The sequence below is a fragment of the Ochotona curzoniae genome, unplaced genomic scaffold (genome assembly GCF_017591425.1).
Source record: "Ochotona curzoniae isolate NIBS_2020 unplaced genomic scaffold, NIBS_Ocur_1.0 scaffold_3890, whole genome shotgun sequence".
In the NCBI taxonomy this organism is placed as follows: domain Eukaryota; kingdom Metazoa; phylum Chordata; class Mammalia; order Lagomorpha; family Ochotonidae; genus Ochotona; species Ochotona curzoniae.
This window is the reverse complement of record NW_024467115.1, coordinates 40,871,339-40,885,126: the sequence shown is the minus strand read 5'-3', so window position 1 is coordinate 40,885,126 and position 13,788 is coordinate 40,871,339. Positions and strand designations below refer to the sequence as shown.

Here is a 13,788-nt window from a genome sequence, read left to right as displayed (position 1 = left end):
CCAGTTGGTGACACAATTGCAGAGGACTAGCAATCATGTACACAATTGTGGTGTGATATGTTCTGAAGGCCAAGCACAGCTTGTATGCTTTCCAGGGCTCATGCGCCTTTATCGTGTGATGGAACAAATGTGTGATTCTGAAATCTGAAGTACCACCGGCCATTGCAAGGAACCACAGATCCCGAGAAAAATGTCTGAATCCAGATCTGGGGCTCAAAACGAACAGGAGAACAATCTAGAACAATACATAACTCAGCTGGGGCCAGGGCTGTAGTGCAACATAAGCTACTGCACACAGTGAGTTCTGGCATCCTGTAGGCATGCTGGTTTGAGTTCTGAATGCTCCATTTGAAATCCAGTTCCCTGCAACTGCACGTGAAAAAGCAGTAGAAAATGGCCTGAATATTTGGGCCCCTTCCACCCGCACATGGGATCCAAATAAATGGAATTGAAAGATCCTGGCTTTGATCTGGCCCAAACTTGACTTTTATGGCCATTTGGGGAGTGGACCTCTGAGTGAAAGGTGTGCCTTCCGCCTTCCCACCTACATACCTTCCCTTGCTGCCTCTCTGTGTAACTCTGATTTTCAAATAATAAACATCTTTTAAAAAGTAATTCAACTAGTAAAACAAGTAGGTCTTTCTTGGGTCTTGATTCAGAGAAACAACTTGTAAAAAATATTGAGAAAAGGGGAATTCAAGATGACTGAGGAGTGAGAAACCACATTGACCACAACCACAGAACAATGTCAGAACCTCAGAGAGGGGACCGCATGCCCAGGGAACTGACTAGGAGGAGTTGTTGATGGACAAGCAACAGGACAGGGAGTCCATAGTACAACAGTGAGGAAAGAGGACAGACAGCCTGTGTCTACACAGCTGGATCTCAGCCGGGGAGCATCTAAGACAAGGTAGAAGTTCCAGCCACCTGGAGCTTTACCTGAAGGAGAATTCCACAGCTGCTCACTGGCTTCAAGTCCAGTCAGTGGAGGTGACTGGAGGACTGACCACACACTCTGCTCAGAAATTGAAAGCCAATTTCTGTCCCCCGACCCCCAAAAGCACCAGACGCAGTTGGCTGTGATGGAGACATGGGTGGAATGTGTTCTAATTCAGTAGACAGTGGGCAGTCCTTGCTGTTGCCACAAGCAACAGGAGTCAGATTCGAGACGATGGAGAAGGTGCAGAGCAGATCCTATGGATCCTGAACCTATGGGAGTCTGGGCACGTGCCTGGAGCTACACTCAACTACTGCCTGATCCCCAGGCTGTCTTTTTTGCAGGCATAGAACCAGTACTTGTGCATGCACAATTGAATCTGACATAAGGAAATCCCCTCTGAGTCTTTTATCTGAGGGTGTTGGGAGCCCTGAGCAAAAGTCACACTATCAACCTTGCCTGCCATGTTACAAACTTGGGATAGTTCTAGGTGTGCTATCCTTGCAGCAACTCTCACTCTTGTTTTCTGGAGTGCTCTGTCTGCCTTGCTGTGGTTCAGACAGGTGGCTATCAGTTTCATCAACACATGGTTCCCAGCATAACAGCAGGAGTGTAACGTTTGATGCTAGTTTCCTCCAGTTCACTCTAACCTCTCTTGTGGGGCTTGGGAAAGCAGCCGCTGATGTTCTACCTCTCCAGATCCTTAGCTATAGAACCCAGTTCTAGTTTCCATCCTACTTGTACCTTGGAAAGACCCCACCTACATCCCACAGTGCTGTGGCTCTGGGACATCCCTCAGACTTGGCAATGGGACAAGGAAATAAGCTCCTTGGTGTCTTTTGGTGTTGGGTACTGGCCTTTGGTATCACAATAGCCAGTGTCACTGACAATAAGGTTTCTGGGGAATTAAAAATGCATGGTCTATGAATAAAGTCTTTAAGGACACAAGAAATGGAAAGCTATTCCTTGTTCATGGATTGGAGGACTTAATTTAATTAAAATACCTATAGCACCTAAAGCAGTTTATAGAGCTAATGCAGTTCCCATCGAAGTATCATTGACATTTCATATGGAGTCACGAAAGGCTCAGGAAATTTTAAACAGTGCTGTGGATGACAACAAGCCTGAGATCGTACCAGAAAGCACTGGTAATGAAAACAACACGGGCCTGGTATAAACCGACACCTAGATCAAAGGGATGCAGTAGGGATCCCAGCCTCACTCATGTATGTTCAGCCAACTGAGAGTTGACAAGAGTGTTCAGAGATCGAGAAGACCATAATTTCTTCAATAAATAGTGGTGGTAAAAGCAGATGTAGCACTACCAGTGCCACATTGGGAGCCATTTTGGGTACTGTGGTGAAGGCTGTTGGACCGGAGGATAGCAGCAAGCTTTGCAAGCGCTAAGCCAGAATGATCTCACTTCCAACTGAGCTCATTGCTCTGGTCTCACAGGACAAAAGTGCCACTTAGTATCCTACAGATTCCACTCAGAATAGGTCCGGGTGATGCCTAGACCTTAAGGCCAGCAGACCCAGGACCCTACCAGTGCCATATTAGGCTGTGGAATTGGAGAGACAACAGTGAGCTGCGCATGTGCTAAGCCAGGGGCAAGCTCCAGTTCAGCTCAGTGCATTGTACTGCTCCCACATGGAAAATGGTACCAACTTGGCATCCTGTAGGTTCCAAGACTGGTGCAGTTGGCCCCCACACCTAAGGCCAGCAAATTCAGGCAGGACCAGCACCCATGATTTGGTATAGCTGGCATCTCCCTAATCCTGGGCATTGCTTGAGCTGGGATTGGGAGAAAGACTTTGTAGGCAGAGGTGTGGCCACAGCATGGAATCACATAGGCTGGAGAGTGGTGAGCCCAGAGCTGGGGCCATAGGGACTGTAGTAGAAGCCCAGCACATCAGCTTGGGATTGAAACTTGCTGGAGGGAGTGGCACAGGTGATCTCAAATGAAGAACTGGGTACCAAAGGCAATCAGCAAAGTGGGCATGTAGACCTGTGGGCAACACCAACAACTAAAGAGGAGACAGAGGCACGATAAGTATCACTGGTGTCTCACCTGCAAAGGAGCAAAAGCCTTTGCCAGCTTTAGAGTTAACTGTGGAATACATTGAACAAATGGGAGATAAAGAATTTAGAAAACTTGTTATGAAACTTCTTATCAACAATGATAAGTACATACAGGGGTTCAAGGAATTTAAGGAATATGTCACATAGGAAATATTAGCAATGAATCTGAGTGAGGCAGAGGAAAGAATGTCAGAATTGGGAGATATTTGTTGCCACAATGGGAAAACCATGAAAAAGCTGGAACCAGAGCTGGGCCAAGGTAAAAAAGAAGTATTTAACAAATAAGGAACACTATTAAGGCCTAATATAAGAGTTATGGAAGTTCCAGAAGGTGCAGAAAGAGAAGTGGGGTTTAAAAATGTATTCAATGAAATAATAAATGAAGACTTCCCTAACATGAAGAAAGAATCTAGAGACAACATTCAAGAGGGACACAGAACTCCCAGTAGGATTGACCAAAAGCGATCTTCACCATGATACATGATCATCAAGCTCTCTTCATTTGAACATCAGGAAAAGATCCTTAGATGTTCATGTGAAAAAAAAAAATCAGTTGACTTGTAGAGGAATGACAATAAGACTCACAGCTGACCTCTCACAGGAAACTCTACAGGCCAGAAAAGAATGGAGTGACATATTCCAGATTGTAAAGGGGAAAAATTGTCAGCCAAGAATAACGTACTCAGCAAAGCTTTCCTTTGTCTTTGAAAATGAAATAAAATTCTTCCACAGTAAAGAAAAACTGAAAGAATATACTACTTCCAGGCCTGTTCTACAAATTGATACTTAAAGATGTTCTCTTGACAGAGAAAAGCAATAATACCCACCAAAACCAAAGCAAATGTGGAGAATACTCCGGTCAAATGACAACAGAGGACTAAGTCAAACAATGAACAGCTCGTTGCTAAACTGACAGGACCAAATTACCACCTATCCAACCCTGAGTGTAAATGGCTTAAACTCACAAGTCAAACATCATAAATTAGTAGAATGGATTAAAAAACAAAACCCATCTATCTGTTGCCTACAGGAGGCATATCCCACCAACAAAGATAGGTGGGACATGAAAGGATGAAAAACATATTCCTGGCTGAGGGAAAGGAAAAAGGAGCTAGTGAAACCATTCTTAGATAATAAAGATGTGCAAAACATTAAAAGATATGAAAAAAGACACTACATAATTATCAAAGGATCCAGTCAGCAAAAAGAGATCACCATAATAAATATATATGCACCAAGTGCATGGCATGTAGCTGTGTGAATCAAATAGTAATAAATTTAAAGGCGATACAGACTCCAATACAATAATAATGGGTGATCTTAATACCCATTAACATCAATGGACAGATCTACGGGGAAGAAACTCGGCAAGGAAACAGCAGAGCTCATCCAGACAAATGGACTTAACTGGCATCTAGAGAACCTTTCGTTCTTCAGACTGAGAATGCACTGTTTTTTCATCAGTACATAGAATGTTCTCCAAGATTGACCATGTTATAGGCCACAAAACAAGCCTCAGCAATTTAAAAATTGAGTAAAAATACCCCAGAAGAAATGCTAATACCTATAAACTGAATAATATGCTACTGAATGAACAATGTATTATAGAGCAGATCAAAGGGGAAATAAAACAATTGCTTGAAATAAATGAGGGCATCAACACAACATATCAAAACTTACGGGACATGATCAAGGCAATGCTAAGATGCAAGTTCATTTCAATCAGTGCTTATGCTAAGAAGTTAGAAATGCGCTAAGTGGATGAGCTACCCATGTATTTGAAGGAGCTAGAAAAACAAAAGTGAAGTAATCCCAAAATTAACAGGAAGAAAGAACTAAGGGAGGGAATAAACCAAATAGAGACCAAAAGAACAATACAAAAGATGAAATCAAAGAGCTGGTCCTTTGAGAACATCAACAAAATAGATTCCCCACTAGCCCAACTAATCAAAAAAAAAAAAAAAAAGGAGGAAGAAGGTACAGATGAACAGCATCAGAGATGAAAAGGGAAATAAACAATCGATACCTCGGACATACATGGAATTATTAGCAACTATTACAAGCAACTATGCCAAAATATCAGAAGACCTAAAAGAAATGGATGATTTTTGGACATATAAAATCTACAAAAGTGGAATCATGAGGCAATTAATAATATAAATACATGCATAGCAAGGACTGAGATTGGATTAGTAATTAAATCTTTCCTAACCAAGAAAAGCCATGGACCAGATGGCTTCACTGCAGAATTCTATGAAATGTCTTAAGAAGAACTTATCCCAATATTCCAAAAGCTATTCCAAAAATTGAAACTGAAAATCCTTCCAGTCATCCTGTGAAGCCAATATCACCTTAATGCCAAAGCCAGGTAGGATATAACAGAAACATAGAGCTACAGACCAATATCCCTGGTGAACACGGACACAAAGACCGTCAACAACAGTATCCAACAGTACATCATCCAGATCATTCGCTTGGACCAATTGGAATTTATCTCTGGCATGCAGGGATGGTTTAAAATTCATAACTCAGTAAATGTGATTTACCACATCTACAAATTGAAAAATGAAAACCATATCTCAACAGATGCAGAGAAGGCATTTCATAAAATCCAACATCACTTCATGCTAAGAACTTAAGCAAGACAGGCATTGAAGCAGCATTCTGTAACACAGTCAAGGCAGGATTCAAAAAGCCTGAAGCCAGCATCATAGCCAGTGGGGAAAACCTGGACGCTTTTCCCCTAGGACCTGGAACTAGATGTCCATTTTTACCACTGATATTCAATATAGTATAGAAAGTTCTTTCCAGAGCTATTAGTCAAGGAAAACAAAGAAAACAAATTCAAATTGGAATTGAGGAATTAAAATTATCCCTGCTTGCAGATAACATGATTCTTTACAAGAGATTCAATCAAGAGACTATTGGAACTCATAAGAGAATTTTGCAAAGTATCAGGATGCAAAATAATTGAACATAAACTAAACATACAAATAACTCCACAACTGAGAAAGAAATTGTAAGTACAGTCCCATAGTGAAGAGAGAGGAATCTCAGATACCTTGAAATTAGCTAAAGATGTAGAAGACCTCTCTAATGAAAATTACAAAACAGTAAAAAAAAAAAAAAACAAAACACATTCAAAGATTGAGAAGCTTACCATGTTCCTGGATTGGGAACTTCGTCAATGTATCCATATTGCCAAAAGAAATATACAGATTCAACACAATCCCAGTCACTATACCAACGGTGTAATTTTGGGTTTCCTAGAACATTCAGTAGTTAGAACTGTGTACTATATAACCTTCTCAGGCTGTAATTTTTTTTTTTACCTCAGAAATACACATTAAAGACTCATCTGTCTCTTGACCACTTGTTAGCTCAGGAATGCTTGGTCATGTGGATGTACTATGGCTTGTCTTTGCTTAATGAAGGATAGCTTGTGTGTTTTTTTTTTAATACATTTAAGATATTATGAATAAGGCTGCTGTAAATATTCACATGCAGGTTTTCATGTGCGATGTCATAACAGTTGGGTAAATAGCTAGAATTGGTAGTAGTATGTAAGTGTGGGTCATACAGAAACACTGTATTTACATTTGTCAGAAACTGCCAGTCTTCCAAAATAATTCCCGTTTTACTTGTTGCTAGAAGTGAATGAGCAGCTGTTCTACATACATGCCACCCATTTTTGTGTTTTGTTTTTATTTTAGCTATTCTACTAGATCTGTAATATATTCCTACTTTAATTGCAATTCACTAATGACCAATGAGTATATTTTGATAATGGTATTTTAGAAAGTTTGTAGGAAAAAGAACTGTAATTGAAACAGTTATTTTGGGGTAAATGTTTTAAATCCATGGATAGTTTTTGAATATGAATTTTCCGTGGTTCTTGGAAGATGTCTATCTTGTATAGGTTTATTTGCTGTATTTATTACCTTTGTGAGGCACATACACAAACATTTCTCACATTTTAAGCTGGGCTGTTTGTTTCTGATGAATCATGAGAGTTCACAGAATGTTTTGAGTGTAAGTCTTTTATTTGATACGTAATTTGATGATGAGGTTATGTATGCTAATTCACTAAGATGCAATGAGATGAGAAAGAGGAGTGAGTCAATTTTGACCTTAAATTTTCAGCCTGAGTTTCTGGGAAGAAGAAGATTGAGAGTGATAATCTCTTTGTGAAGAAGTGGAAAGGAGATGACGCATTTAAGTTTCGGCTTAAGGTGAAGCTTGAATATACAGAAATTGGATATTATGTATGATATAAAAATATAATAAGATTTCTGCTTCAGCCTTATGGTGTACTCATCCTGAATTGTTGAAGAGCAAGCAGAAGTAAAGGATAGAAAGTTCAGGTAGGGACAGTGTAGCGTCGTGTCATGGAAGTGACAAGATGAGGTTTGAAGAAGGAATGGGGTTGAAGAGGCTCCAGCATGGAGCGCGTGAGCACAGAGCCCAGGACGTGTGAGGTGAGCACAGAGCCCAGGACGTGTGAGGTGAGCACAGAGCCCAGGACGTGTGAGGTGAGCACAGAGCCCAGGACGTGTGAGGTGAGCACAGAGCCCAGGACGTGTGAGGTGAGCACAGAGCCCAGGAGCTGTGAGGTGAGCACAGAGCCCAGGACGTGTGAGGTGAGCACAGAGCCCAGGATGTGTGAGGTGAGCACAGAGCCCAGGACGTGTGAGGTGAGCACAGAGCCCAGGAGCTGTGAGGTGAGCACAGAGCCCAGGAGCTGTGAGGTGAGCACAGAGCCCAGGAGCTGTGAGGTGAGCACAGAGCCCAGGACGTGTGAGGTGAGCACAGAGCCCAGGACGTGTGAGGTGAGCACAGAGCCCAGGAGCTGTGAGGTGAGCACAGAGCCCAGGACGTGTGAGGTGAGCACAGAGCCCAGGACGTGTGAGGTGAGCACAGAGCCCAGGAGGTGTGAGGTGAGCACAGAGCCCAGGAGGTGTGAGGTGAGCACAGAGCCCAGGAGGTGTGAGGTGGGATTATCCGGTTACTTCAGCTTCCTGTGTCTTCTGTTATGGGGGCCTGGACCTTGCTCTGCCAGCAGCATATCCTTCCACTTTAAAGGTTCTCTTCCTGTTTGCACCCCCTGTAAAGTAGCTCCAGTCTGAATTTTCTGCCGATGGGGTGGTTTTGTAGGGTGATATAGGCAGTGGGGTTCTAATGTTTGTTCCCTTGAGCGCTATCGTTGTCGAGACACATGTGTGTATGGTGTGTGTATGTATCGGTTTGTAACTATATTTGTGGAAGTTGTTGAGTGCTGATTGTATAGAAAGAGATGAGTTTCCTTCTGTATTACAGTATTATGATGTAGAATCTCCCCAGGGAATGCAGGGAGAGCATACAGGCCGGTCCCTGAGCATCAGGGCCATTCCTCCTCCTCTTCATAGGATGGTCTATTCAAGTAGTTCACAGAGAAGATACGCCAGCCACATGATAATCCTCAGAAAGAACAGCCTGTAGCCTGTTGTACTTGGGGTTCTTTAATGAATTGATACACCAACATGAAGCACCTGTTGGAATACATCTAAATATATCTGTTCCTTGAGAGGGCAGCTATGATTCTTTATCTGAATGTTCTGTATATAATCAATGGTTACCATTAAACTTGAGTATTATTACTATTATTGCTTCAGTGGGTATTAATGACCATATGTCATGTTTATTCTGAACTGGACATCACTTCTACTGATAAATTTATTGTCCCTGACAAAAAGGGAGAATTTGCATTGGAAGGGAATAAAATATGGTAATTTAATCACTAAACATTCCTGGCACCTGTAGTGCTCTGCCGCTAGATCTATCAGCTTGTATTACCGCCAAAGTTTTAATTGCTGTGAATGTAACAACCGTAATAGCTATTTATAAAAAATACTTATTTTGTACTTTGTAAGCATGATGCACACTGCCTTGGCCACTGTGTTGGTTCGTATGTGCCCCCGATGTTTACTACTGGAAAACTGCTCTGTAACATGACAAAGTGTCTATAGTTTAATGTCACTAAAATTCTAAATTTGCATTTACTAAAAATATTGTATTGTGGCAAAACACGTATGATGTGAAACACTGCTGTAATTGACCTGAGTTCACATTTCAGTGGTGTTGGTTATTTTTGTGTGCTAAATGCCAAGTATGCGCAGATACTTACTTGATCTGCACCACGAACAGAAAACAAAAGTGGCTCATACTCATGGCGCTCCTGCCCTCGTCGACAGAGTTGAGGTCATTGGGTCTTAGCACAGTGTGTCATGCTGTATCTTTCCTAAACTTGAAGATGTTGTATAGGTGACTTTTATTCTTTTCAATTCTTTTGCAGGTTTGACAGATGAAAAAGTGAAGGCCTATCTTTCTCTTCACCCCCAGGTATTAGATGAATTTGTTTCTGAAAGCGTTAGTGCAGAGACCGTAGAAAAATGGCTGAAGAGGAAGAACAACAAGCCCGAAGGTAAGATGTCACCTCAAAGGAACGTGTGATAACTTTCAAGGTTTTTGTTTTAGCTCATAATGATAAAAGAATGAATTATTTATTCAATCAAAAAATATAAAGTAGGCTGTTTTACTTGGTTGAGAAAGCGTAAGTTAGAAGGAGGAAAATAAATACGAAAGTGGGATTCTTGGCAAGTTGGGAAATTGCTCTTGAGGGTTGGCTTAGCTAAGAAGTTAAGACCACACTGAGACACGCAGAAGTCGGCGCTGTGTGGCTTGCGCGTCGCTGGCTGGACAAGCCTGGGTCCCAGCGAGCTGGATCAGTTTGCAGTTGTTGATTTCTAGCAAACGCTCGGAGACTCTCAGCACCGAGGAATCAGTTCTGTGCCCACGGAGTGTCGAGTTGAGACTTCTAGGCCAGGGATGCCCATCCACAACTTGGTGTTACTCGTGTGATTGCTATCGATGATGGCAGCTGTCGTTTGTGCAGACACTATTACACGGTGAGAGACAGAAGCCCTAACAGGATGTTGGTGTGCTTGCCCTGGAGAGAAGTGCTGACTTGCCAGCTGGCTTTCATTCACTATGGTGAAACTTTTAACTTGTAGAATGCAGATACCTTCCTCTCAACTCCAGAGAGGTGAGAAAATGGGCGGGAGCCACACGTTTTGGGTTTTGGAGCTGTGAGCACATTGTTGCGAGAAAGGAGGATGAGGTCCAAGGGAATGTGAAGTCCAGTAAGCACCCCCTCTAACTGGGCCTCGGTGAGCGTATCTCAACCATCCAAGGCACAAATGTGGCTGTTATTAGAATGTTTCAGTGATAGAAGTATAAATAAATGTTTCAGAATTTTAATTCTCTATATTTTTGTAATATAAAAGTTTTTAAAAAGATTTATTTATATTTTTTGGAAAGTCAGATTTACAGAAAGAAGGAGAGACAGAGAGAAAACTCTTTTGTCTGCTGGTTCACTCTGCAAGTGGCCACAAAGCCTGGAGCTAGGGCAATCCAAAGCCAGAAGCCAGGAGCCTCCTCCAGGTCTCCCACACGGGTGCAGAATCCCAAGACTTTGGGCCGTCCTTAACTGCTTTCCCACCCACAAGAAGGGAGCTGGATGGGAACTGGAGCAGCTGGGATACAAATCAATGCCCATATGGGATCCTGGCAAAGTGAGGAACTACTAGGCTACCATGCTGGGCCCCAAAAGTAAACTTTTAAAACTTGACTTTCACACTGAAATATGAAATCGTTTATAGAGTATTTATGGGTGTATGTGTGTGCACACACATACAGGAAAAGGAGGCATGGAGAAACAAAAATAAATGAGAGATAAGCATTTCTTCACATCACAATATTTAATGCCAAGAGCAGAGCTTCATGTTAGCGACTCTGAACCTCTGATGTGTGGAAATGTTTTGAGATGATTGAACTTTGTTTGGAGCGTATGGCTGAGCTTTGCTTAGTACCCACCGTGAACAAAGGGCGCACGTCGAACCTGCTGCATAACAAGGGATAATATATGCCTCTGTGGTACATGAAAACCACTGCAGGCCTAGAAAATGGAAGACTTCACCTCCTGTTTTACCATTACTATGAAAGGTAACTTGACATTTTATGAATATTGAATATGTCACCTCTATTTCTATGTTTGCTTATCAACTGCTACTTTAAGCTAGTTAATGCATTTGTTGATGGTTTAAATGACTGTTGGGCGTAGCAATGTGCAACTGTTTGCAGTTATCAGCTCTCTCACATCCTTGCCCTGAATTGTCCCTGTTAGGGACTTAAACCCAAGGATGAGGTGTTACTGACCTCACCCCCGAGGGTCAGCAGATTAGATGGACTGAGTGTGAAGTTGAGTAGTTGAGTATGTTGTAGCTTGCAGCTTGTCCTCCGTGGCTTGGACAGGCCAGGCGCGGACCATAGTGACTGCATCAGGCGAGCATGCAGGCCTCCGCAGGAGGTGGTGTAGCTTTGGTTCAGGCACACAGTCCGGGAGGAGCCTGCTTGCGGTGACTCTGAGTGACTCTGAGGGCACTCAGCGTGGGCTGCAGCTCAGCTCAGCGCAGACCGCACTCAGCGACGGGCCCGCGTGGCCCTTCGGACTCTGAGCTGCCGCTCTGAGTGTGAGCTCTCCCACCGCCCCTCTTCCCACTCTTCTCTGCCTTCTTTTCTTCCTGGTGTCCTAAACATTCCTGCTCTTCCCAGCTAGCCCCTCTGCTGAAAACTTTTTGAGGAGGAGAATTTTTGTGGAGAGGTTTTCAGGGGCGTGTTTCCGTTGTCCTGAGTGAGCCAAGCAGAAACCGTAAGCTGTGGAAACTATTGGAGAGTAAAAATTTATAAGCCCCACAGCTATGTTGATATAGGTTATAAACATAAAATTATTAAATAAATGGATGTTACAGAAATGCAGTCTATTGCATTTTCTGTAGGAGCTGTTCTGACGGAAAGGGCTTTCTCACCCCTGGTGCCACTGTGATGTTCAAATGGCCTTGGCATCAGAAATGTCTCCTCTGGTTTCTAATGTGGAGAAATATTTAGCCGTTAGAGAAAAGGCACTTGAAGAAGTGGACGTGAACATGACTATGCCTTGATATTAGCAAAATATTCAAAGTGATAAGTTTATTTAAGAAATTGCAAAATATAATTGCCATAATAATTCCTTTGAGGAGCTTATTTGGTACTCCGGAACTTGATGGATTTAGCGCTTATCATTTTCAAATGATAAGACTACTTCCCTTTGTGGCCAGTCACTGGCATCACAGCTGTATATCTGAAATGTTCAGATCATGGCAGGGTGAGTTACGTCAAGTTTTTTTCAACGATACGTGAATAGCGTTTAACACAAGAAACACATTTATTGCATATTTCTTCTTCTTTCTGTTAGTCTAGTAGTGGGATTTAATATCCACTCAAATGAAGCTGTTGGATACGTCATACTTGGAATAAGTAGGATTTAAATTATGCTACTATTTGATAGTCTAAAATTCAGATTAAACTGAAGGATTGATGTTGTTTAGTTTCTAACAGATGGCTTATATGCAAGTATGTATAATGTGAATGGGAAATTAACCTAATGATGCATGGATTGCTTTGCCAAAACATGCGGTTTTGGAAGGCTGTAGCAAGTAGGAGACTCAGAAATGATGTGTTAACTGTTAGTGTAGAGCATGAGTGGAAAAAACCCACACAGCTTGAAACGTTGTACTGAGCTCCATTCAGATCTGCTCTAATCTTTTCCTTGCAATTACATTGTGGAAAATATTGAAACTACATCCTCCCATAAATCTTGTGTTATTTTTATTGATTGTGGAAATGAGAACATATGTTGAATCTTTCGATCTGAGTTATCAGTAGATGTGCATCTAGCACGTAGTGGCTGGGCAGGAGAACACAGACTCACCAATCCATCTCCAAAGAGCTGTTTGACACAGTTCTTCGGTTCTGTAAGTTATTCACATTAGTATAAAGGTGTTATCTTTATCTCTTTATCTGAGAATATTTGGCCAGATAGCTCAAGTGGCTTGTGCCTTAATGGCTGCTCCATAGCACTATAGCCAAATTGATAAGGATTTTTAAAGGTTAAGTCGAATCAAATCAAAGTGAGACGTTTGCTGTGATTCGATTGATGAAGTGAGTTTTATACGACTGTATAGTTGTTATTAGGGGTTGCTTCATTTGGAGTCACCATGACATTTCCTAAGCACAATTCCTGCTTAGCAGGAATTTCTAGTTGTTTAAACTATTATTAATTATGAGGTTCTTTTATATCACGATGCCATGTCAGAAATTGATGGGAAGTAGAAATTTACTTTTAGGCATATGAAGGATCTGTGAAGCATTAGTGACATGCAGATTATGAGAGAACATTGAATAGATTCCAGAAGTATTTGCTCCCACATAAACTTTTAGAAATTGTTGTTTTAAAAAAGCGTTTGTTGACTATATACTTAGAAAAAAAATGTAGCACAGAATGTTGCCCCACACGTCTATATGGAGTAAGGTGTCCTTGAGGTCTGGGAATCCACCTTGATTTCTGGCTGAGTGAGTGAAACTCAGCGCTTGGTACCTGTGTTAGCTGTGCTCTTAGGCATCCTCTACATCAACAGGAACAATATTTCCTAAACACTTCTAGCTTTGGGGTAGAAAAAAGATACATTTCTTCAGGCTGAGCGTCCCTAATGTGACGCCTACAATCTGAAATCCACCAGAATCTGGAACTTTCTGAATTCCGTACTTGACCTCAGGTGATGTGTCAGAATGTAGGCTCACGCTAAAAATGTGATGTGGAGAGTCAGATCCTGTTTGTAAGCTCTGCATTGCATCGA

General features: G+C 41.9%; 1 protein-coding gene across 1 annotated transcript in view; it reads left to right on the top strand.

Moving 5' to 3' along the window:
* Nucleotides 1-13,788, top strand: part of PDE10A (phosphodiesterase 10A) — a 222,857-nt gene that overhangs the window by 96,683 nt on the left and 112,386 nt on the right. Inside the window, exon 2 of the mRNA XM_040965377.1 lies at nt 9,351-9,479. Within this exon, the coding sequence (XP_040821311.1) occupies nt 9,351-9,479 (129 nt within the window). The remainder of the gene's footprint in view (nt 1-9,350; nt 9,480-13,788) is intronic.